Source organism: Bubalus bubalis, chromosome 3 (genome assembly GCF_019923935.1).
Source record: "Bubalus bubalis isolate 160015118507 breed Murrah chromosome 3, NDDB_SH_1, whole genome shotgun sequence".
Taxonomy (NCBI): domain Eukaryota; kingdom Metazoa; phylum Chordata; class Mammalia; order Artiodactyla; family Bovidae; genus Bubalus; species Bubalus bubalis.
The window spans coordinates 108,389,757-108,414,380 of record NC_059159.1 but is presented as its reverse complement, the minus strand read 5'-3'; the positions used below and the strand labels follow the sequence as shown (position 1 = coordinate 108,414,380).

At 37.5% G+C, this 24,624-nt stretch overlaps 1 protein-coding gene across 3 annotated transcripts in view; it reads right to left on the bottom strand.

Moving 5' to 3' along the window:
- CFAP95 (cilia and flagella associated protein 95) overlaps nt 1-24,624 on the bottom strand; it is a 130,700-nt gene that overhangs the window by 14,836 nt on the left and 91,240 nt on the right. For all 3 annotated transcript variants that reach the window (XM_045165063.1, XM_045165064.1, XM_045165062.1), the window contains one exon: nt 9,606-9,663. In XM_045165063.1, the coding sequence (XP_045020998.1) occupies nt 9,606-9,663 (58 nt within the window). The remainder of the gene's footprint in view (nt 1-9,605; nt 9,664-24,624) is intronic.

The following is a 24,624-nucleotide window of genomic DNA, read 5'->3' as shown; positions in this document are numbered from 1 at the left end:
GAATATAATCAATCTGATTTCAGTGTTGACCATCTGGTGATATCCAAGTGTACAGTCATCTCTTGTGTCATTGGAAGAGGGTGCTTTTGCTATGACCAGTGTGTTCTCTTGACAAAACTCTGTTTGCCTTTGTCCTGCTTCATTTTGTACCTTAAGACCAAACTTGCCTGTTATTGCAGGTATCTGGACTTCCTACTTTTGCATTCCAATCCCCTATGATGAAAAGGACATCTCTTTTTGGCATTAGTTCTAGAATATCTTGTAGTTCTTCATAGAACCATTCAACTTTAGCTTCTGTGGCATTTGTGGTTGGGGCACAGACTTGGATTATTACTGTTATGTTCAATAGTTTGTCTTGGAAATGAACTGAGATCATTCTGTCATTTTCTAGATTGTACCCAAGTACTACATTTCAGACTCTTTTGTTGACTTTGAGGGCTAATTCATTTCTTCTAAAGGACTCTTTCCCATAGTAGTAGATATAATGGTCATCTGAATTAAATTCACCCATTCCTTCCCATTTTAGGAAATGTGGTCTCTTAGCACTCGGAGAATACCATGAGACTCAGATTCAGAATTATTTGCCTATAAGCTACAAAATCATGGCCATACGTATATGTTTCAGGTCAGCACACATATGTACAACACACATTGAGATCTTTCAGGTATGAATATACATCAAAGAAAGCCACCATCTCCTTCTGAACCCAAGTAAGAGAAGGCTGTTTCTGTGGTTAACTAGCAGCAGGATTTTGAAACACCTTGATGTCAATTAAAAAATATTAGGTACAATCATGTGACCTCTCTTCCTTCTTCTCCAATTCCACTCCCTCACCACTACACCTCTTTTGCATAAGAATGTAAACCTCTCTCTCATTTTATTTCAGTCAACAGTACATAATAAGATAAACAAGAGTATTCAGCAAAGGGCCATGATTATACTCTTAGTAGACAGTGAGTCAGAACCTTGACAGAAGAAAAAAGAGAAAATTAAATAGAAGGTATATTAAGATGCAGTACAAAGTGAAGTAGTACTAAAATAAAAATCATGAAGAAACATTATGGACTCTGAAACTTTACCTAATTAAAGTTCAACCTTAATTTTTTGGATGAAAGCTTGGCAAAACTACACTCTATTCTAGACTACAAGGCTTACACATGATTATTCAGTGTGACCAGATTTACAATGAACAACTTTTCATGCTATTACATTTTTAAAATAATAATAATAACAAAAGAAAAAAAAAAAAAGAAAAAGACTATCTACACTGGAATTATGGAAGATCACAGGGACACAGAATGGAGAAGATACAAAGAGAAGGGCTTAAAAAGAAGTGGAAATGAAAGCTAATTTAGTTCAGACAGGTAATGTTTCCTACAGAAACCCCAACCTGTTCTAGATTCACTTTCTGACCCAGCCATTGGTGGGTTTTGGTAAGTCACTCTTTCCCTTATCTTCTTTTTAAAGCCCCTGTTAGACATCCCTTCCTGGGAAGCAGGAAACTAAGGATAATTCCAGCCTTTAAGGAGTTTCTTTCATGTTTCTGAGCCTAAAAGAAAAATAAAAGGCTCTTGATGGTGCTCAAGGTGACTCCTAGCTGAGGTGTATCTTGGTTTGGGATGATATTCAAAGTATTTATAAATCAATACACACAAAGCACTTTGGGCAAGTTTTAGATGCCCCTGTCAGGCAGGTGTTAAGCTACCAGAAAGAAAATCCAGGCTCGGCCCACTGAGCCATGAGGCACAGAAAGCCCAGTGTCTAAGGCCCATAGTATTTTAAAGTTCCCACAAAAGTGTTTTAATTTATCTTAAAATCAGAATTTTAAAAGTGACTATAACAATAATCTGAATGTACTTAGTGCCACTAAATTGTAAACTAAAAAAAGGTTAAAATGGTACTTTTATATTATATATATTTTACCATAATGAAAAATGCAAACGCCATTTTGAAAAACTAACTCTATTAAATGATAGAAACTCATATTGTAGCCAGAAAATGATGCCAGTAATTTAATACCCATAAACATCTCAAGGCAGTAAGCCATGGCAGCTATTATACAGAAAATTTTGCTTAAAATAGAGTACCAAAGTCCAAAAGTATTTCTCAGGAAAAAATGAGTGTTGTATGATTTAGTTTTATGTAATAACACCCACTGGACTTCCCTGGTGGCTGAGCAGTAAAGAATCTGCCTGCAATGTAGGAGACACAGGTTCAATTCCTGAGTCAGGAAGATCCCCTAGAGAAGGAAGTGGCAATTCACTCCAGTATTCTTCCTGGGAAATCCCATGGCCAGAGAAGTCTGGCAGCCTACAGTCCATGGGATCACAAAAGAGTTAGATACAACTTAGCGTCTAAACAACAACAAAAATAACACCCATAGTATACTGATAATTTCAGGAGGGTTAACAATAACATGATCACATAACATGGCTATAAAATACAATAATATAGTCACAAATAATCAAAAATAGGCAAGGAGGCAAAACAGTATAAAAATATAAAAGAAAAAAGGATAGGTAATCTTTACAAAATACCAATGAGAAATGCAGCCTAAAAATACATCTCTTCAATAAGCCTTTAAATTAGCATAAGAGACGCTGATGTATAGAACAGTCTTTTGGACTCTGTGGGAGAGGGAGAGGGTGGGATGATTTGGGAGAATGGCATTGAAATATGTATAATATCATATATGAAATGAGTCGCCAGTCCAGGTTCGATGCACGATACTGGATGCTTGGGGCTGGTGCACTGGGATGACCCAGAGGGATGGTATGGGGAGGGAGGAGGGAGGAGGGTTCAGGATGGGGAACACATGTATAGCTGTGGCATATTCATTTTGATATATGGCAAAACGAATACAATATTGTAAAGTTAAATAAAATAAAATTTAAAAATAAAAAATAAAAAAAAATAAATTAACAAAAATGAATATAATCCAACCTGGATTATATTTGCCTTTATGGCAATACAGTTGTAAAATAAATTATTTAATTTTTCTTTCTTTCAGTGGAAGAAGGAGCCCATGAAAGTCCTTAGGGCCCAGGTAAGTCATAATGCACCCCTGGGTCCTGGGAGTCCAGAATGCTGGGCTACTGAGGCAGCAGGGTTCTGGAGAACACAAGGCCACAGCAAATTTCTAAACAGCACAGAAATATCAATATTTTAACAATGCTGTATTCGTACCAGGGCACAGAATCCCGGTGACAGGATAGGTCAATCCTACCATTGTTGGGAATATTTTAAACAGATACAGCCTCTTTCTTACCTACTGGGCAACACTGCTTAGGTTCCTTGTAATCAATTTGGAATGCATGCCAGCTTTAATACATAACTCTCTAAAAGTTCCTCAGTTTTTTACCTCTGAAAGAACTGAGATATGCAACATTTTCTGGCTTAAAGCTACACATATGCCTGGAAAGATAATTCAATAGACAGCTCTATTTAGGAAAAAGGATGGTAATTCACACAGTAAAGACCAATCTTCTTCATCTTCTTCTTCTAAGTTGCTTCAGTCGTGTCCAACTCTGTGCAACCCCATAGACGGCAGCCCACCAGGCTCCCCCATCCAATCAGATGTACTCAAATGGCAGCTGCAGGGCTGGGAGGAGCCATGAATCTCCAAAATGCTCCCACCGAGGGACTGGTCATTTGACTCAGTCTTTGGTCCTACCTTTCTTTCCTACTATCTTGTAGGCTGACATCAACACTCATATGTAGAATCTAGCCAACACTCTCACTTACCATTTTTTCACCTTCTCAAGTCAATGGCTTAGATTCCATTATAACACCTCATTCCCATGACCACATCTTGGGATCTGTCATTCCCCCAATTGTTCTAAATCAGAAGTATCAATAAATTCCAGTACATCCCCTTCACTCACTACCCCTAATTCTTTTAGCTCTCTCACTCCTTCACTATTGCCATGCTTGTTCTTTTTTTAATTCCCCAGACTCCTCAACTTCCTGAGTTTGCTAGTCCATGCCTGAAATAATTATTTTCCTTACTAATCCTGAGTGTGTTCAGTTGACTCTCCACCATTACCCTCTCCTCACTTGTCCTTTGTCTAAAAGATTCATGTACCCTACAAACATCCAGTCTTAGACCAATCTTCTGATGTAATATCTCTGTGACTTTTTCTTTATTTTGGTTCTTTGGGAGAAGGATAGGGAAGATTTTAAGAGAAGGTATCTTTCATTGAAATTAAATACCCCCTTTAGGAAGTGGAATTCTGAAGAAGAAACTTGCAATTCTCTTTCTTTTCTCTCCTTAGAAATAATTTCATAGCTTCCTAATATTTTGGATTTATTCATTCATATGGGGAGATAATTTGGATTCCCTTAAGACTTCTTAGGGCTTCCCTGGTGGCTCAGACGGTAAAGCGTCTGTCTGCAATGCAGGAGACCCGGGTTCGATCCCTGGGTTGGGAAGATCCCCTGGAAAAGGAAATGGCAGCCCACTCCAGTATTCTTGCCTGGAAAATCCCATGGATGGTGGAGCCTGGTAGGCTACTGTCCATAGGGTCGCAAAGAGTCGGACACGACTGAGCGACTTCACTTCACTTCAAGACTTCTTATAATTTCCATCCTACTTTATGCAAATATGAATTAAGCAAATGTAAGAGACCACAATATAAAAATTTATAAAGCTTCAAGTCATGCACAAAATTTGAGATAATACAAATCAAAATATTTTAAGATTTCTTCAGAAACTGCATAATTGCAAAAGTGATAGGCTGAGTGAATGGTGAGTTGTGTTTATGCAAAGACCACATGGTGAGGTCTCTAGCAAGTAAAAAATATTCTCTTTATTTTGTCAGTAGTTTATGAATCATACATTTTTTTATGTGAATGGTATCTTCTAAGTCTGAGTTCAGTCATTATTCTGCTATTACTTAACTATTCACTGTCATTACAATTTAAAATAGTTTTTATATTCTATAACAATGTAATGCAAGCATTATTAAATGGGGGTGCTAGAAGCAGTACTGAAAACATGCCTCAAAGTCAATTACTTTGACGAGAAACTTAGAAGTAAATGAACAAAACTCTAAATAAAGCCAACTGCCATCACATGCTGTTAACGTGGAAACAAGCAACATGAGAAATACTAGACATAATGCTGAAAACATTAAAAGCACAAATACATAACACAGTGGCTAAAGAGTTATCCACGCAAAAAATACATCCCACATTCTTTATATTTATGCTTATGGGAAAATTAGTCCTTTGAATTTTGTGAGTTTTTAATTATGTGTCTTGCAACTTCCTTTTTTTAGAGATGGGGCCAAATCCCATGCAAATAAGGAAATGAGCCTGAAACTCATTTTTAAATAATATATGTTTCCTTGTGGTTCTGATTATAAATCACCATGCTTGCTACACTGAAAAATATTGAAAAGTATAATGATGAAGGAAATCACCTAGAATTTCACCATTCACTAGCCAACTTTTCTAGCATTTCACAGTTTCTTTTTTTTTTAATTTTATTTTATTTTTAAACTTTACAATATTGTATTAGTTTTGCCAAATATCGAAATGAATCCACCACAGGTATACATGTGTTCCCCATCCTGAACCCTCCTCCCTTCTCCCTCCCCATACCATCCCTCTGGGTGGTCCCAACAGTTTCTTCAGGCTTTTTTTCCTCCATACTTTTAGATAAAAGTATGGAGGAAAAATACACATACAATTTTGTGTAATGATTTTTCTTGACCTTAAATAAGAAGATTTATCAAGACACTAAGAACTATCCATGGACTTTCTAAAGGGTGGAATATATAAATATATAAAGTATCTCATTATGTGATTACAACCTATTTAATTAGTACTGTCAGAAAGGAAAACAAAACTTTCCTTTACACTTATAGAGTCTTCTGATTAGTCTAAGAATTAAACTGACATAAGACAGATTAGCCAGAAAAAGTCTAATTTAATTTCATACATACAGGAACCTGACATACATGAGAAGGTTCAAAGACAGAAAGATAAAATGAGGTATACATGTCATCCTGAGCTAAGGAATGGAATAGAGGCCTGGGGCATCCAAGGACAGGAATTGTCTTATTTCAAGACAATAAGAGCAGATGTTTGGCAATTAGACATTTGCCCTGCAATATAGATGCAGCAACTTAGCTAAAATTTATCTCCAGTAATAACTTTTTTTTTTTCCCTGACAAAAATTCCCAGTTTAAACTCTTCTAGGTAGTTAAAGGAGGAGAGTAGGTTATCTTAACCCACAGGGTCTTTGGCTCAAAAAAATCCTCATGCAGGAGTGAAACATTTTTTGGAGACTCATTCTGAATCCCTAGAGTACTGTACCCAATTCTAAAACATTGGGTAATTTCCAAGTTTGCCATAATAAATAATTCAGTGATGAATATCAATGGATATAAACTTTATCCCTGGATTGAATTGTTTTTCTTGGGGAAATCCTTAGAATTATTAGATCAAATAGTGTATCAATTCATATTGAAAAATTCCTTTCCAGAAAGTCAAACAATTTACAATATTTCTGGCAATAGAAAAAAAAAACGTAGCCATCTCACCCCAGTGTCACTCAACAGAGTATTATTATTTTAAAAAATATCACCAATTTTTCTAGCAAAAAAATGTACTGTTTTAATTCACACATTCTGTTATTTGTAGACTGGGATTTGCCCTGTATTTGTCAGTTAACTAATAATAATTATTTCCTAATTTGTGAATTGTCTTTATATGCCCTTGGCTCATTTACCTATGGTTGAACAGTTTTCCTGCCAATAAACCTGAATTCTTTATGTATTAAGCATATTAATCCATAAGCCATCATATTTGCTTTTCTAACAGCTTGATTTCTATTTTTTAATAAGCAAAAATAAATAATATTATAATATAGGTGGATTCAGGAATCTTTTATTTCCATAAATGGTTATGCCACTGTTTCAAAAAACTTTTGATTATTCTCATCTGTTTATACTCTCAAATAACTTTCAGAATCTTAGAGTTCTCAGATAGTAAACAAAGTCCATTGGGATTTTTTAATGTAATTAAATTAAATTTATAAATTTAACTTATAATTAATTTAGTTTTCCAGTCCCCTAAACAGTAGTTATTCCCTTGTACTTGAGATTTCTGTTTCAGTTACCTTTGGTGTGTATTTATTTAAAAAAAAACAAAACACCCAAAACTTAATGCCTTCAAATAACAATTTATTATTATTTTCTTGCAATCTCTTGTGGTTTGTAGTCAGATGACAACTGAAGCTTCAGTCTATGCCCACTAGGCTGGATGTCCAAGATGATTTCATCGTTCATAAGTTAAGCTCATCATTATCCCTCCTCATGGCCTCTCCCTTCAGCAGAGTAGCCTAGATTTCCTAGCCTCGGTGGCTCAGGGCTCCAGGAATTGGAAGCAGTCTTTTTAAAGCTAGCCTAGATTTGGCATAGGGTTACTTTTGTCATGTTCTATTGCTCAAATCTGTCACCTGACAACCGTGATTCAAAAGGTGGAGGAACATTTAACTCTTGCTGGGTAAGTAGCCTGTCTACCATCTTTGAAGAGGAGCTTCCACATCTTTATTGATCTTTATCTGAGAATTTTCTTCATAAAAGTACTTAAATTTTGTGTTGCTATAGCAATTTGTATGTTTTTTTCTTTTATGGCTTGCTTACTAAGCAGTTATTGCTAATATGAAGGAAAAATATTATCTTCGATATATTTTATATTCAATCACCTTACTAAGTGGTCTAAACTGATTCTAAGTACTTATTATTTTAACATCCTGGTTCTCCTGAGAAGAAATCATACTATCTGAAAATAAAGATTTTTTTCTCCTCTTTTTCAGTAGCTAAGTCTCTTATCTATTGCACCAGTTAGGACTTCTAGAACAAGACTAATAGGAAGCAGCCTTGTTTTGCTTTTGTTTATAATGTTTTAAGTACAAGTACATGCTAGTAAAGTTATGCTCAAAATTCTTCAAGCCAGGCTTCAGCAATACGTGAATGTGAACTTCCTGATTCAAGCTGGTTTTAAAAAAGGCAGAGGAACCACAGATCAAATTGCCAACATCCGCTGGACCATCGAAAAAGCAAGACACTTCCAGAAAAACATCTATTTCTGCTTTATTGACTATGCCAAAGCCTTTGACTGTGTGGATCACAATAAACTGTGTAAAATTCTGAAAGAGATGTGAATACCAGACCACCTGATCTGCCTCTTGAGAAATTTGTATGCAGGTCAGGAAGCAACAATTAGAACTGGACATGGAACAACAGACTGGTTCCAAATAGGAAAAGGAGTACATCAAGGCTGTATATTGTCACCCTGCTTATTTAACTTCTATGCAGAGTACATCATGAGAAACGCTGAACTGGAAGAAACACAAGCTGGAATCAAGATTGCTGTGAGAAATATCAATAACCTCAGATATGCAGATGACACCACCCTTATGGCAGAAAGTGAAGAGGAACTAAAAAGCCTCTTGATGAATGTGAAAGTGGAGAGTGAAAAAGTTGGCTTAACACTCAACATCCAGAAAACGAAGATCATGGCATCCGGTCTCACCACTTCATGGGAAATAGATGGGGTAACAGTGGAAACAGTGTCAGACTTTATTTTTTGGGCTCCAAAATCACTGCAGATGGTGACTGCAGCCATGAAATTAAAAGACGCTTACTCCTTGGAGGGAAAGTTATGACCAACCTAGACAGCATATTCAAAAGCAGAGGCATTACTTTGCCAACAAAGGTCCGTCTAGTCAAGGCTATGGTTTTTCCTGTGGTCATGTATGGATGTGAGAGTTGGACTGTGAAGAAGGCTGAGCACCAAAGAATTGGTGTTTTGAACTGTGGTGTTGGAGAAGACTCTTGAGAGTCCCTTGGACTGCAAGGAGATCCAACCAGTCCATTCTGAAGGAGATCAGCCCTGGGATTTCTTTGGAAGGAATGATGCTAAAGCTGAAACTCCAGGACTTTGGCCATCTCATGCGAAGAGTTGACTCATTGGAAAAGACTCTGATGCTGGGAGGGATTGTGGGCAGGAGGAGAAGGGGACGACAGAGGATGAGATGGCTGGATGGCATCACTGACTCAATGGATGTGAGTCTGGGTGAACTCCAGGAGTTGGTGGACAGGGAGGCCTGGCGTGCTGCGATTCATGGGGTCGCAAAGAGTCAGACACGACTGAGCGACTGAACTGAACTGATATTGAAGTTGTAAAACTGGACATATTTTATCAGCATACATATTTCCCAGGGCTAAATTAAACCACTTATTTTCATATGCTAATATAATACAAATGAATAGAAAGGTAGATTCTTATTCCAGATAAATTGCATTTATGGAGCAGGACAATAAAACAAAGATGAGGAAGAAAGTAACTAATATATTTTAGATACTGCAATATTTTCTCCCTGAAATCTATAAACTTGTTCCCAAAATAAATCATAACCATAAAATATTCCATAAACTCCCACAAATAGCTAATATCTCTAGATAAATATAAAACATCATAAATCTCAACAATTTGTCCTTTCTTCTCAAGCTTGACTATTTACACTAGATGTAAAGAATCATATTAAACACAGAAATATTAGAATATGGCTTTTCAGCTCTGTTATACTCACAAGTGGCTGATATTCATATGGTGGAGCATATTCTTCAGCATATGTTGTCAATGTACACCTAAGAAAGATAAGTCAATATCTGAGAAAAGAATGACTCCAAAAGAAAAATATTTTAATTTTTTAGTAGTATGTGCTTTAAACAAAATAAAAACATTTCATGGAAAATTGGCCTTAATAAAAATTTAAAATTTTTTAATTTCCCAGGCCTCATTTATAGTGTTAACTATCACCAGCAAGGTGCCTTCCTTCAATTACTTCCAATACCACCTACTATTCTTCTATACCAATGATATGCTACCAAGTCCCAAAGCTCAGGTGCATTCCAGACAAGGGTTCTCTTTTCCACTTACTTTCTACTCTTCAAAGTTTTTGACCCTATACCCCATGTTCTCTGCTAGTTGGCAACTGAAAAATAATACACAACCAGGTAATCTGAGATTACATAGTTTCCCCAACCTCCACTCCATGAAATACATAGAAATGCTGAGTGAAATACATCCTTCTCCCCCAAGTCTACAAACACAGTCTAAGACTCAAAGCTGGAGTTTGAACTGCCTATCAAGGGCAGGAGACATGACCTTGGGTTCACAGAAGGCACAGAGCTAAATTGCTACTTACAATCAGGAGTTTGTAAAGGCTGTACCTCCATATGTGTGTGTGCTAAGTGCCCAACTCTTTGTGACCCTGTAGACTGTATCCCGCCAGAGCTAAACTGCTGCTTCTAGTCAAGAGTCTGTAAATGTTGAACCTACATATAAAAGAGACCAAAGAAACTCTAGCCATCAGACTAGGGAAACTTGCAAGAAAGTTTCTCTCTGTCTGGTACTCAGAATAGGGGAAAATTTTTTTCTCCTATGAGAAATTACTGTCCTGATTCTGCTCCTGGCAATATTATGGGATTAGATGGTCAAAGAAATTCATCTGAGAATTGCAAACCTAAAAATACCAGGAAAAAGGACATTTAAACATTTTAACATATGACTGAGCTGATGGGAGGGTAGAGAACAAGTAGAAGAATTCAAAAATAACTAGGATGTCAACTAAGAATGGTTACTGGGTACAGATGCTAATATTTATCTGGTGGTAACCACCAATTCGGAGAAGGAGATGGCACCCCACACAAGTACTCTTGCCTAGAAAATCCCATGGACAGAGGAGCCTGGTGGGCTGCAGTCCATGGGGTCGCTAAGGGTCAGACACGACGGAGCGACTTCACTTTCACTTTTTACTTTCATGCATTGGAGAAGGAAATGGCAGCCCACTCCAGTATTCTTGCCTGGAGAATCCCAGGGACGGGGGAGCCTGGTGGGCTGCCATCTATGGGGTCGCACAGAGTCGGACACAACTGAAGCAACTTAGCAGCAGCAGCCACCAATTAATTACTGTCAGACTTTCAAGATGTGATTTCCAGAGGCACAACATTAGCATTATCTGGGGACTTGTTAGAAATGCAAATACTTGGATGTCAGGCCAAGTCCACTGAATTACAAATTCTAGGAGTGGGCCCCACAATCTTGCTTTAACAAGCCGTTTAGGTCAGTGGTCCCCAGCCTTTTTGGCAATAGGGACCTACTTCGTGGAAGACAATTTTACCAGACTGGGAATGGGGGGACATGGTTTGGGGATGATTCAAACACATTACATTTATTGTGCATTTCATTTCTATTATTAGTACATCAGCTCCACTGGAGACCATCAGGCATTAGATCCTGGATGTTGGGGACCCCTGCTCTAGTGATTCTAAAAGTATGAGCATTGGCAATTAAAAGAACAAAAAGTAGAAGTGTAACTTTCAAACCAGCAAATAGGATATTATTTAATATTTTTAAAGAACACTCTAATAGAAAGCAGGAAAGGATAAAAAAAAGTGAAAATTTTTTATGCTCAGAAGACAAATTAAAATCATAAAAAACTAAACACCTTGGTAATCACAAAGAAAGTAAAGGAATTAAACCCATTAGTGAAAATATTTTCTCAGACTTAAATTGAAAATCAAGCTGTATTATATAGCCCAACTCTATGGCGTGTTTTTTGTACTAGTATTTTTTTTTTTTTGGTTTTTGGTTTTCAAGTATAGTTATCTATAATATTATATTAGTTTTAGGTACAGCATAGTGATTCCATATTCTTATAGATTATACTTCATTAACAGTTATAACAAAATAATGGCTATAATTCCCTGTGTTGTACAGTCTATATTTGAGCTTGTTTATTTTATACATAAGTGGTTTTGTATATCATACTCCGATCTTCCTCCTCCTCCTTTCCTTCTCCCCATTGGTAGCCCACTAGCTTGTTTTCTATGGGTCTGTTTCTGTTTTCCTATATACATTTGTTTGTTTTATTATTTTTTTACATTACACAGATAAGTGATAACATACAGTATGTCTTTTTCCGTCTGACTTTTTTCACTAGGCCTAATATACTCTAGGTCCACCCATGATGCTGCAAATGGCAGGATGACATTCTTTGTATGGCTGAGTAAAATATATCATTGTATATATATACCACATCTTTATTCATCTGTTGAAGGACATTTTGGTTGCTTCCATATCCTAGCAATTGTAAACAGTGCTGCTCTGAACATTACAGTATATGTATCTTTTCAAATTAGTGTTCCTGTTTTTTCTGGAAATACACTCAGGAGTGTAATTGCTGGATCATAAGGTAGTTCTATTTTTAGTTTTTGAGAAAACTTCATACTGTTTTCCACAGAGTCTGTGCCAATTTACATTCCCAAGAGTATGCAGGGGTTCCGTTTTTTCCACATCCTCACCCACATTTGTTATTTGTGTTCTTTTTTAATGATAGCTGTTCTGATAGGTGTAGGGTGATATCTCATTTTTCTTTTGATTCAGTCAGTTCATTTCAGTTCAGTTCAGTCACTCAGTTGTGTCTGACTCTTTGCAACCCCATGAACTGCAGCACACTAGACCTCCCTGTCCATCACCAACACCCAGAGTCTACCCAAAACCATGTCCATCGAGTTGGTGATGCCATCCAACCATCTCATCCTCTGTCATCCCCTTCTCCTCCGGCCCTCAATCTTTCCCAGCATCAGGATCTTTTCAAATGAGTCAGCACTTCGCATCAGGTGGCCAAATATTGGAGTTTCAGCTTTAACATCAGTCCTTCCAAAGAACATCCAGGACTGATCTCCTTTAAGATGGACTGGTTGGATCTCCTTGCTGTCCAAGGGACTCTCAAGCGTCTTCTCCAACACCACAGTTCAAAAGCATCAGTTCTTTGGCGCTCAGCTTTCCTTGTAGTCCAACTCTCACATCCATAACATGACTACTGGAAAAACCATAGCCTTGACTAGACAGACCTTTGTTGGCAAAGTAATGTCTCCGCTTTTTAATATGCTGTCTAGGTTGGTCATAACTTTCCTTCCAAGAAGCAAGCATCTTTTAATTTCATGGCTCCAGTCACCATCTAGAGTGATTTTGGAACCCCCAAATATAGTCAGCCACTGTTTCCACTGTTTTCCCATCTATTTGCCATGAAGTGATGGGACCAGATGCCATGATCTTAGTTTTCTGAATGTTGAGCTTTAAGCCAACTTTTCACTCTCCTCTTTCACTTTCATCAAAAGGCTCTTTAGTTCTTCTTCACTTTCTGCCATTAAGAGTGGTGTCATCTGCATATCTGAGGTTATTGATATTTCTCCCAGCAAACTTCATTCCAGCTTGTGCTTCTTCCAGCCCAGCATTTCTCATGAGGTACTCTGCATATAAGTTAAATAAGCAGGGTGACAATATACAGCTTTGACATACTCCTTTTCCTGTTTGGAACCAGTCAGTTGTTCCATGTCCAGTTCTAACTGTGGCTTCCTGACCTGCATACAGGTTTCTCAGGAGACAGGTCAGGTGGTCTGGTACTCCCATCTCTTTCAGAATTTTCCAGTTTATTGTGATCTACACAGTCCAAATATTGCCACAGTCAAAAGCTTTGGCATAATCAATAAAGCAGAAATAGATGTTTTTCTGGAACTCTCTTGCTTTTTCGATGATCCAGCGGATGTCAGCAATTTGATGTCTAGTTCCTCTTCCTTTTCTGAAAGCAGCTTGAACATCTGGAAGTTCATGGTTCACGTATTGCTGAAGCCTGCCTTGGAAAATTTTGAGCATTACTTTACTAGCGTGTGAGATGAGTGCAACTGTGCAGTAGTTTGAGTGTTCTTTGGCATTGCCTTTCTTTGGGATTGGAATGAAAACTGACCCTTTCCAGTCCTGTGGCTGCTGCTGTTTTCCAAATTTGCTGGCATATTGAGTGCAGCACTTTCACAGCATCATCTTTCAGGATTTGAAATAGCTCAACTGGAATTCCATCCCCTCCACTAGCTTTGTTCATAGTGATGCTTCCTCTGGCCCACTTGACCTCACCTTCCAGAATGTCTGGCTCAAGGTGAGTGATCACACCATCATGATTATCTTGGTTGTGAAGATCTTTTTTGTACAGTTCTTCTGTGTATTCTTGCCACTTCTTGATATCTTCTGCTTCTGTTAGGTCCATAGCATTTCTGTCCTTTATCAAGCCCATCTTTGCATGGAATGTTCCCTTGGTATCTCTAATTTTCTTGAAGAGATCTCTAGACTTTCCCATTCTATTGTTTTTCTCTATTTCTTTGCATTGATCACTGAGGAAGGCTTTCTTATCTCTCCTTGCTATTCTTTGGAACTCTGCATTCAAATGGGTATATCTTTCCTTTTCTCCTTTGCTTTTCACTTCCCTTCTTTTCACAGATATTTGTAAGGCCTCCTCAGACAGTCATTTTGGTTTTTTGCATTTCTTTTCCTTGGGGATGGCTTGACCTGTCTCCTGTACAATGTCACGTACCTCCATCCACAGTTCATCAGGGACTCGGTCTATCAAATCTAGTCCCTTAAATCTATTTCTCACTTCCATTGTATAGTCATAGGGATTTGATTTAGGTCATACCTGAATGGTCTAGTGGTTTTCTCCACTTTCTTAAATTTCAGTCTGAATTTGGCAATAAGGAGTTCATGATCTGAGCCACAGTCAGCTCCCAGTCTTGTTTTTGCTGACTGTATAGAGCTTCTCCATCTTTGGCTGCAAAGAATATAATCTATCTGATTTCAGTGTTGACCATCTGGTGATGTCCATGTGTAGAGTCTTCTCTTGTGTTGTTGGAAGAGGGTGTTTTCTATGACCAGTGTATTCTCTTGGCAGAACTCTATTAGCCTTTGCCCTGCTTCATTCCGTATTCCAAGGCCAAATTTGCCTGTTACTCCAGGTGTTTCTTGACTTCTTACTTTTGCATTCCAGTCCCCTAAAATGAAAAGGACATCTCTTTTGGGTGTTAGTTCTAAAACGTCTTGTAGGTCTTCATAGTACCGTTCGACTTCAGCTTCTTCAGCATTACTGGTCGGGGCATAGACTTGGATTACTGTGATATTGAATGGTTTGCCTTGGAAACGAAGAGAGATCTTTCTGTCGTTTTTGAGTTGCTTCCAAATACTGCATTTTGGACTCTTTCGTTGACCATGATGGCTACTCCATTTCTTCTAAGGGATTCCTGCCTACAGTAGTAGATATAATGGTCATCTGAGTTAAATTCATCCATTCCAGTCCATCTTTGTTCACTGATCCCTAGAATGTCGATGTTCACTCTTGCCATCTCCTGTTTGACCACTTCCAATTTGCCTTGATTCATGGACATAACATTCCAGGTTCCTATTCAATATTGCTCTTTACAGCATTGAACCCTGCTTCCATCACCAGTCCCATTACAACTGGGTGTTGTTTTTGCTTTGGCTCCATCCCTTCATTCTTTCTGGAGTTATTTCTCCACTGATCTCCAGTAGCATATTGGACACCTACCGACCTGGGGAGTTCATCTTTCAGTGTCCTATCTTTTTGCCTTTTCATACTGTTCATGGGCTTCTCAAGGCAAGAACACTGAAGTGGTTTGCCATCCCCTTCTCCAGTGGACCACTTAATGTTTTGATTTGCATTTCTCAAATAATTAACAATACTGAGCAACTTTTCATGTGCCTCTTAGCCATCTGTGTGTCTTCCTCAGAAATATGTCTATTCTGGTCTTCTGCCCAATTTTTAATTGGGTTGTTTGTTTTTTTATATTGAGTTACATGAGCTATTTATATATTTTGGATATTAACCCCCTGTTGACCACAGCATTTGCAAATATTTTCTCCTATTCAATAGGTTATCTTTTCATTTTGTCAATGGTTTCACTTGCCATGCAAAAGCCTTTAAGTTTTATTTGTTATCCTATTTGTTTATTTTTGCTTTTATTTATTTTGCTTTAGGAGACAGACTCCAAAAAGCACTGCTATGATTTATGTCAAAGAGTGTTCTGTTGCTTTATGGTATCTGGTCTTACATTCAGGTCTTTAATCCATTTATAATTTATTTTTTGAACATGGTTTTAGAGAATGTTCTAATTTCATTCTTTTACATGTAGCTGTCCAGTTTTTATGTCCAGCACTATTTATTGAAGGGAGTGTCTTTTCTCCACTGTATATTCTTGCCTACTTTGTCATAGATTATTTGACCATGGATGCATGGGTTTATTTCTAGACTCTCTAGTCTGTCTCATTAATCTATGTATCTGGTTTTATGCCGGTACCATGCTCTTTTGATTACTGTAGCTTTTTAGTAGATTCTGAAGTCAGCAAGAATGATACCTTCAGCCTTGTTATTTTTTCTGAAGATCATGTTGGAAATTTTTTGCCACACATTAACACACATTAGTCTTTTGTGGTTCCATATAAATTTTAGGATTATTTGTTCTAGTTCCATGAAAACTGTCATGAGTACTTTAACAAGGATTGCATTAATTGCTTGCTTTGGATAGTATGGCCATTTTAACAATATTAATTTTCTAATCCATGAACATGGGATATCTTTCCATTTTAAAATATCATCTCTAATTTCCTTTATATATTTTAAATATCATCTTCAATTTAAATTTATAAAAATATAAATCAATATTTTATAGTTTTCAGAGTATAGGTATTTCACCTCCTTGGTTAAGTTTGTTCCTAGGTATTTTATAATTTCTTATTCAATTTTAAATGAGTCCCCTCCATTTTTTTCTTTCTCTTTCTGAAAGCTCATTATTAGTGATTAATAATATACAGATTTCTGTATATTAATCTTGTATCTTACAACTTTACTGAATTGATTTATTAGTTCTAATAGTTTTTTGTTGGAGATTTTAGGGTTTTCTATATGCAGCATCAGGGCTTCCCTGTTAGCTCAGATGATAAAGCATCTGCCTGCAATGCTTGAGACCTGGATTCTATCCCTGGGTTGGGAAGATGCCCTGGAGAAGGAAATGGCAGCCCACTCCTGTACTCTTGCCGGGAAAATTCTGTGGATGGAGGAGCCTAGTAGGCTGTAGTCCATGGGATCGCAGAGAGTTGGACATGACTGAGCAACTTCACTGGTTCACTAGATACACAGTATCATGTCATCTGCCAATAGAAACAATTTTACTTCTTCCCTTCCACCTTGGATGCCTTTTATTCCCTTTTCTTATATGACTACCTTGGCTAGGACTTCCAATACCATGTAAATAGAAGTGGCAAGACTGGGCATCCTTGTCTTGTTCCAGACTCTTGGCATATATTGGTGCATGAGCTGTGGTAGACTAGCCACAGTCACAGTACTGTTCTGGGCTATCTCTGAGGCATTGCTTGAGTAAGCACTAACAATGGCCACTGTGCCTCCACTGAGAACCAAGTCACTTTTGTATTCCATGGGCAAGCTTTTTCCCTGGTCTTGGCAGTCCTAGATCCCTGTGATGTGAAGGAAGTGAAGCTAGAGCATTTGCTCACCTCAGGCTGGGGCACATGCCAAAGTATTTCCAGGAAACCCAGCAACCAGTAGAGCAGGCTTCAATTGACCTCTGATCTGCCTCAGAATCCAGGCTTCACATAACCCTTCTATTAGTCTCAGCAGTCCTCCAGCCAGCCAAGGGGGCTCATCTCTCCTTTTCTGGGCCCTAGGACTGGGGTACCCGATGTGTGACTTGAACCAGTCTCTGGGGCATGTCTCCACTCATGCAATCTTTTTCTTCTGGGTCCCCTCCCAGGGGCACAGATTCCAGGTTGACTGCTTTTCTTTCCTCTCTACTTAATTACATGTGTACTTTTGTTATAGTCTTGGCTGTACAGAGGTCTTTCTTCCAGTTTCCAGTTAGCTTACAGTGAGAATTTTTCCACGTGGAGATGTATTTTTTAATGTGTTCATGGGGGAAGTGAGTTCCATGTCCTCCTACTCTATATCTTGGTTGATCTTCTCCCCAACTCTATGCTTTTTACAGCTAAAATAAAATTATTTTCCAAAAAATGTTTGAAAATAAAAGGATATTAAAAATATATATCCAGCAAATATTAACCAAAAGCAAGTGTTCTTATTAATATCATATGTAATTGATATTGAATCAAAAATTATTAGTTATAAAGATCATTACCTACTGATTAAAGGAATAAGTCACTAAAGAAGACATAATAATCCCAAATCAATAAACCTAACAACACAGAGAATATGTAAGACAAAAAATGACAGAATCACTAGGATAAAATGACTAATTCATGGTTATAGAGGAAGAATGTACCACATGCCTAGAACTTCGGTTCCTTAAACCTATATCTACATACATCCTCCAATACCGTATAGATTAACAGCAAACAAAATCATGTAAATGTTGATGCATAGAGTATAACACAGGCTAGAAAAGACTAAAAACTTCTGTTTACACAGAGGTGGGAGAACAATCCAGAATCAGTAGAACCAGATCCAGAGCCCATTTAGGAGCAAAATCAGGCAAGGATTACACGGAAGAGGAGAAAGAGAAATACTGAGAAGAGTTGGGAAAATGCTGAAAACAAGCCTGAGACTAGAGGATTTGAACATCGGCTTTCGAAGAAAAAGACTTGGAAATTATGAAGACCACAGTAGCAGTCTTGGGAAGGCACTGCCTCTAGAAAACTAACAAGGTAAAGAAAAATAAGAAATTAAGCCCACAAGTTAAGGGTTCTAGAATCACCACTCTTTCATAAAAGATGCCATGAATGAAATAAAGCTCATTTCATTGATTCAACAGAAGAGGGCACTCCTGAACCAAGATATTGAGGAAACTGCCCAACTTTCATTCCCTCTTTGTACAATTACATGGTTGCTACTATTCCAAGCAAACTCAATATACTTAAACAGCAAAAGGCAACATTACTATGAGAAGAAAACAGTAAGTGAAAATCAAAACTCAACTGATGAAAATCCTCCCAAGAAATATTTTCCCAAATAGTCACAGAAGCTCTCCATCAACATTTGTATTCAATGATGTACTAAAGATTCTGGCAGATACAGTAAAACAAGAAAACTAAGCACAAATATACTAATGTGAATGGAAGAACAATATTCTCATTTTCCAACAGATGATAAGGTTGTACGTTAGACTACCCAAAAGAATCTACAAATCATAAAAATAGGCAACTTTCAGGGAGGTTGTTAGATATAAGATCAATATACAAAAATATAATAGCCATACACCAATAACAAGAAATTAGAAAGTGTAATTAGTGGTAAAATCCCACTTATAATTGCAATAAAATCTCTGAGCTTCCTATAGGAATACAACAGAAGATTGACGTTTATGAAGAAAATGTATAAAAAAATCAAAAGGACATAAAAGAACTGATTTATAATGGATGGCTCAATGTATGTTACATATGTGTATGTGTGTATATATAATTTCTAAAAGGTTTAATGTTTGATATTTTATATATAGGTCTTGATTAAATTTTAATTTAAAACTTCTATTGCTCAAAAGACAGTATAAACAGAGTTATAAGACTAGAAGGAGTTATTATAATATAAAATTAACTAAAGCAAGATTAGCCCATATTTTATAAATTCTTACAAATCAATAAAAGACATCTAATAAAAATGAGTTTTTTAAATAACCAGTCAATTCATAGTAGAAAAATCAAAATGACTAATGAAATTTTAAAATGAATTAAAACTTAAAATTCACACAAATTTAGTGATTAGTGAAATGCAAAGTAAAACTACAAGATATAACATGTTATATCCATTAGATTGGTAAAAACTAAAATTTTTCTAAATGTTGATAAAATCTGAAAGAATGAAGATATTAACACACTATTGGTGGCAATATTTTTACCAAATTGAAGATGCACACATCTTAATACTCAGGAATTCTGAGTATAAAGAAACCCTTGCATATATATTGAAGGAGACATATGTACATGTATACAGATATTCAATGAAGCCTTATTTGCAATAATAAAAATTTGAAAACTATCTAATGGGTCCATCAACAGGGTGGATATATTGGATAACTAGATAAATCATTTTTCAAAAAAATTGTAAAGCAAATTTGATTAAAAATATTAACTTACACTGTAACCAGATAATGAGTTATGAGTGTTTGAAAGTATTTTATTTGGAAATATTCTATCTTAAAAAGTTTAAGTGTGAATAGATGACTATAAATAAACTTATTCTCCTACTTTATTCTCACCTGATGTTATGACTCAAATATGATTATCATTCAAATATCAAAGTTTGCTTTGGGCAGGTCGACCTTGAAAGCTAGCATTGGGCATCTCTCAACTCACTTAAAACGGGCAGAAACCCATTCCCCAAGTTCAGGCCCTTTTCAGTTTAGTTCAGTCCCTTTTCAGTTTAGTTCAGTCACTCAATTGTGTCCAATTCTTTGTGAGCCCATGGACTGCAGCACTCCAGGCTTCCTTGTCAATCACCAAACCCTGGAGCCTGCTCAAACTCATGTCCACTGGGTCAATGATGCCATTCAACCATCTCATCCTCTGTCATCCCCTTTTCCTCCTGCCTTCAATCTTTCCCAGCATCAGGGTTTTTTCCAGTGAGTCAGTTCTTCACATCAGGTGGCCAAAGTATTGGAGTTTCAGCTTCAGCATGAGTCCTTCCAATGAATATTCAAGACTGATCCTTTAAGATGGACTGGTTGGATCTCCTCACAGTCCAAGGGACTCTCAAGAGTCTTCTCCAACACCACAGTTCAAAAGCATCAGTTCTTCGGTGCTCAGCTTTCTTTATAGTCCAACTCTCATATCCATACATGACTACTAGAAAAACCATAGTTTTGACTAGATAGACCTTTGTTGGCAAAGTAATGTTTCTGCTTTTGAATATGCTGTCAATGTTGGTCATAGCTTTTCTTCCAAGGAGCAAGTGTCTTTTAATTTCATGGCTGCAGTCACCATCTGCAGTGATCTTGGAGCCCAAGAAAACAAAGTCAATCACTGTTTCCATTGTTTCCCCATCTGTTTGAAATGAAGTGATGGGACCGGATACCATAATCTTAGTTTCCTGAACGTTGAATTTTAAGCCAACTTTTTCACTCTCCTCTTTCGCTTTCATCAAGAGGGTCTTTAGTTCTTCACTTTTTGCCATAAGGATGGTGTCATCTGCATATCTGAGGTTATTGATATTTCTCCCGGCAATCTTGATTCCAGCTTGTGCTTCATCCAGCCCAGAGTTTCTCATGATGTACTCTGCACATAAGTTAAATAAGCAGGGTGACAATGTACAGCCCTGACATACACCTTTTGTAATTTGGAACCAGTCCATTGTTCCATGTCCAGTTCTAACTGTTGCTTTATGACCTGCATACAGATTTCTCAGGAGGCAGGTTAGGCAGTCTGGTATTCCTAGCTCTTGAAGAATTGTCCACAGTTTGTTGTGATCTATACACTAAAAGTGGAGAAGGCGATGGCACCCCACTCCAGTATTCTTGCCTGGAAAATCCCATGGATGGAGGAGCCTGGTAGGCTGCAGTCCATGGGGTCGCTAAGAGTCGGACACGATTGAGCGACTTCACTTTCACTTTTCACTTTCATGCATTGGAGAAGGAAATGGCAACCCACTCCAGTGTTCTTGCCTGGAGAATCCCAGGGATGGGGGAGCCTGGTGGGCTGCTGTCTATGGGGTCACACAGAGTCGGACACAACTGAAGTGACTTAGCAGTAGCAGCATACACTCAAAGGCTGTAGTGTAGTCAATAAAGCAAAGTAGATGTTCTTCTGGAACTCTCTTGCTTTTTCAATGATCCAATGGATGTTGGCAATTTGATCTCTGGTTCCTCTGCCTTTTCTAAAACCAGCTTGAACATCTGGAAGTTCATGATTCACTACTGTTGAAACCTTGCTTGGAGAATTTTGAGCATTACTTTGCTAACGTATGAGATGAGTGCAGTTGTGCAGTAGTTTGAACATTCTTTGGCATTGGAATGAAAACTGACCTTTTCCAGTCCTGTGGCCACTGCTGAGTTTTCCAAATTTGCTGGCATATTGAGTGCAGCACTTTCACAGCATCATATTTTAGGATTTGAAATAGCTCAACTGGAATTCCATTACCTCCACTAGCTTTGTTTGTGGTGATGCTTTCTAAGGTCTATTTGACTTCGTATTCCAGGATGTCTGGCTCTAGGTGAGCAATCACACCATTGTGATTATCTGGGTCATGAAGATCAGGCCCTTTTCCCTTTCTTTATTATCACCTCCAGGCATAGAGCCTGATACAAGGTAGACACTGTATTTAGTATTTACTAAATGAATAAAGCAATAAAATAAATTAAAACATAAAGAAATATAGAGAATTCAATTCAATGAGAATTCTAAGTAAACAGAGGTAGAAGAGTAACTGAAAAGGCAATGATATAGTAGACAACATGGAAACTTTTACAGTACTGAATAATGACTTTCAGTCAGTTATGGCTACTTATAAACTCTTAGTGATTCTCCTTTTCTTTTCTCTAAATCTGAAGAAGAGAGTAACAATCTTTAAGTAATGTATTTAATCGAATTATCGTTTGAGAATAAAAATATGAAAGACCAACATGAATCTTCCTCTCAGATATCAGCTTAAAGCTGTACCCAAATAAAGAACATAAGGAAGGAAAGAAAAAGTCCATAGAAGAGAAATGGCCTTCAGAGAAATTCAGGAAAGCAAAAGGTGAGAGAGGGAAAGGAAGCATTGGTTCTTGGCATATTCTGGGGAAGGGGTATTCTAGCTCATGAATAGAACAGAGCTGGAGTATATCAATGTCAGGGCTCCAGTCCAACTTATGGCAGACAACTTTTACTTTAATTCATGTCTGAGTCACAGGAGCAAGCCTATGCTATGCCTCATCTACCACTCCATCACTATCCATAGATGAGAGGTCCAAACATCAGCCTCCAGCCCATGTCTGTCAGAGCTCTCCCCTGAAATATCTCTCCCCTGAAATATCTTAAGAAACACTAATGGGAAAGGGTCACTCTCCTGTGATGAGAATCATGGGCTATAATGTCCCTATTCTAAGAGGGAGCAAATGAAGCCAACAGGAAGAGAATCCTGGAGGTTTTCTAGTCCTAATTTCAGCAGTCTCTGAAACTCAACTCTTCAGTGCACTTTCCCAGAGTTCCATGAGGTACTTGAGTGCTGTTTTCAATGAACTCCCTTTTGGGCCCAAGGTAATTTTAATTGTGCCATCTCTTACGTACAGCCAAAGAGTCCTATTACAATCAGGCATTCAAAGTCTGAGGCCATTGATCACTGTAATCATATAGCTAATCCCCTTCACTCTGATTCCAAACAGACTGGCAACCTTCTGATTAGAGTTTGGCTTTTTATACAGCTTTTTTTTTTTTTTTTTAATGAGAGAGAATGCTTTTATTAGGCTGACATGACTGGTATGCTTGAAGATTTTATTTCTCATTATAAATTAACTAATTAGAATTCTGGCTTTTCTTGTAAGTTTAATGTGCACAACTCAATTTCCATGAGTCAGATAAATTCTGAAGCACAGATAAAATTGTCTTTCTGGGAATGTAAAACTGAAGACCAGATGCTGGTAAATTCACCAAGATATGCCATGCTGAAAGGACACTTGGAAATTCACCAGCTGGCTTTAATCCAGCACCACCCACAGTTTGCCACTCATGCCCTCTTCAACCTTTAACAGCTATAAGGTAGAGAACAACTAAAAGTGTTTTGTAAGATGAGAAGGGAAAAGGAGTCTGTTATGACAGTTACCATTAAAGCCATGTATCATTTAAAACACCAACACCAAGTAACATCAGTGGTAACATGTATGACTCTATAAGATGATGCACCAAAACCTAGGATGAGATGATGTACCATGGAATCACAGCTTCTTAAATCTGGAAGAATTTTAAAGGTTAACTGCTTCTTTTCTTTTTTGTCAAGAAGAGGGGCAGATTTTTTCTCACCCCGCTTCCCAACAGCCAGAAAAGTGACATGTGACATCTATTCAACTAATCAGATGGTCCCACCTAAGAACCTGAATCTTAAGTTACCAACTCAATTAACAAATTCATTTGGAATTAATCCAATCACTGATAGCAGTAGAAGCAGCATCCATTTTTAGAATGAGTATAGCCACAGAGGGCCTTGAATTCTACTTGACACTGTGTGATACAAGGGAAGGGAGATCTTATAGCCACTCTGGGAAATCTGTCTCACTCTGGACAAGCAACCATCATTTTAAAAAATCTCCTATCAAGCTAAAATGGATATCCCTGTCATTTCCTCCTCCTATTTACTGAGGAAGCTGTGAAGACAAATCTGATAGTTCTTCCACAACTGCTGAATGCCAAGACTATTTTTCAGAAACCTACCTTGAAAAAACTAGTGAGTAAGAGATGGGGAAGAAAGAAAAAGTGGAGGATAATTTGAATCTGCTTTTACTCCTGATCCAACCCAAGCCGTGGTTTAGTTCCATAGCAGCTTAGAAGCAGTATTCCCCTCTCATGAAGAAAACAGAACTGAACCCCAAAATTCTAATCTCCGCTTTTACAAGCAAGTAGTCATGGGGCTTTCGGCAAGCAACTTAAGCCTTCTGCATCTTAATTTCCTTTATTAGTATCTGATCCATATGTATTTATAGAATGGATGGATTAATTAATAAGGAATTGGAGCTCTTTATTACCTCTGTGCTTTGATTTATTCATCTATACAA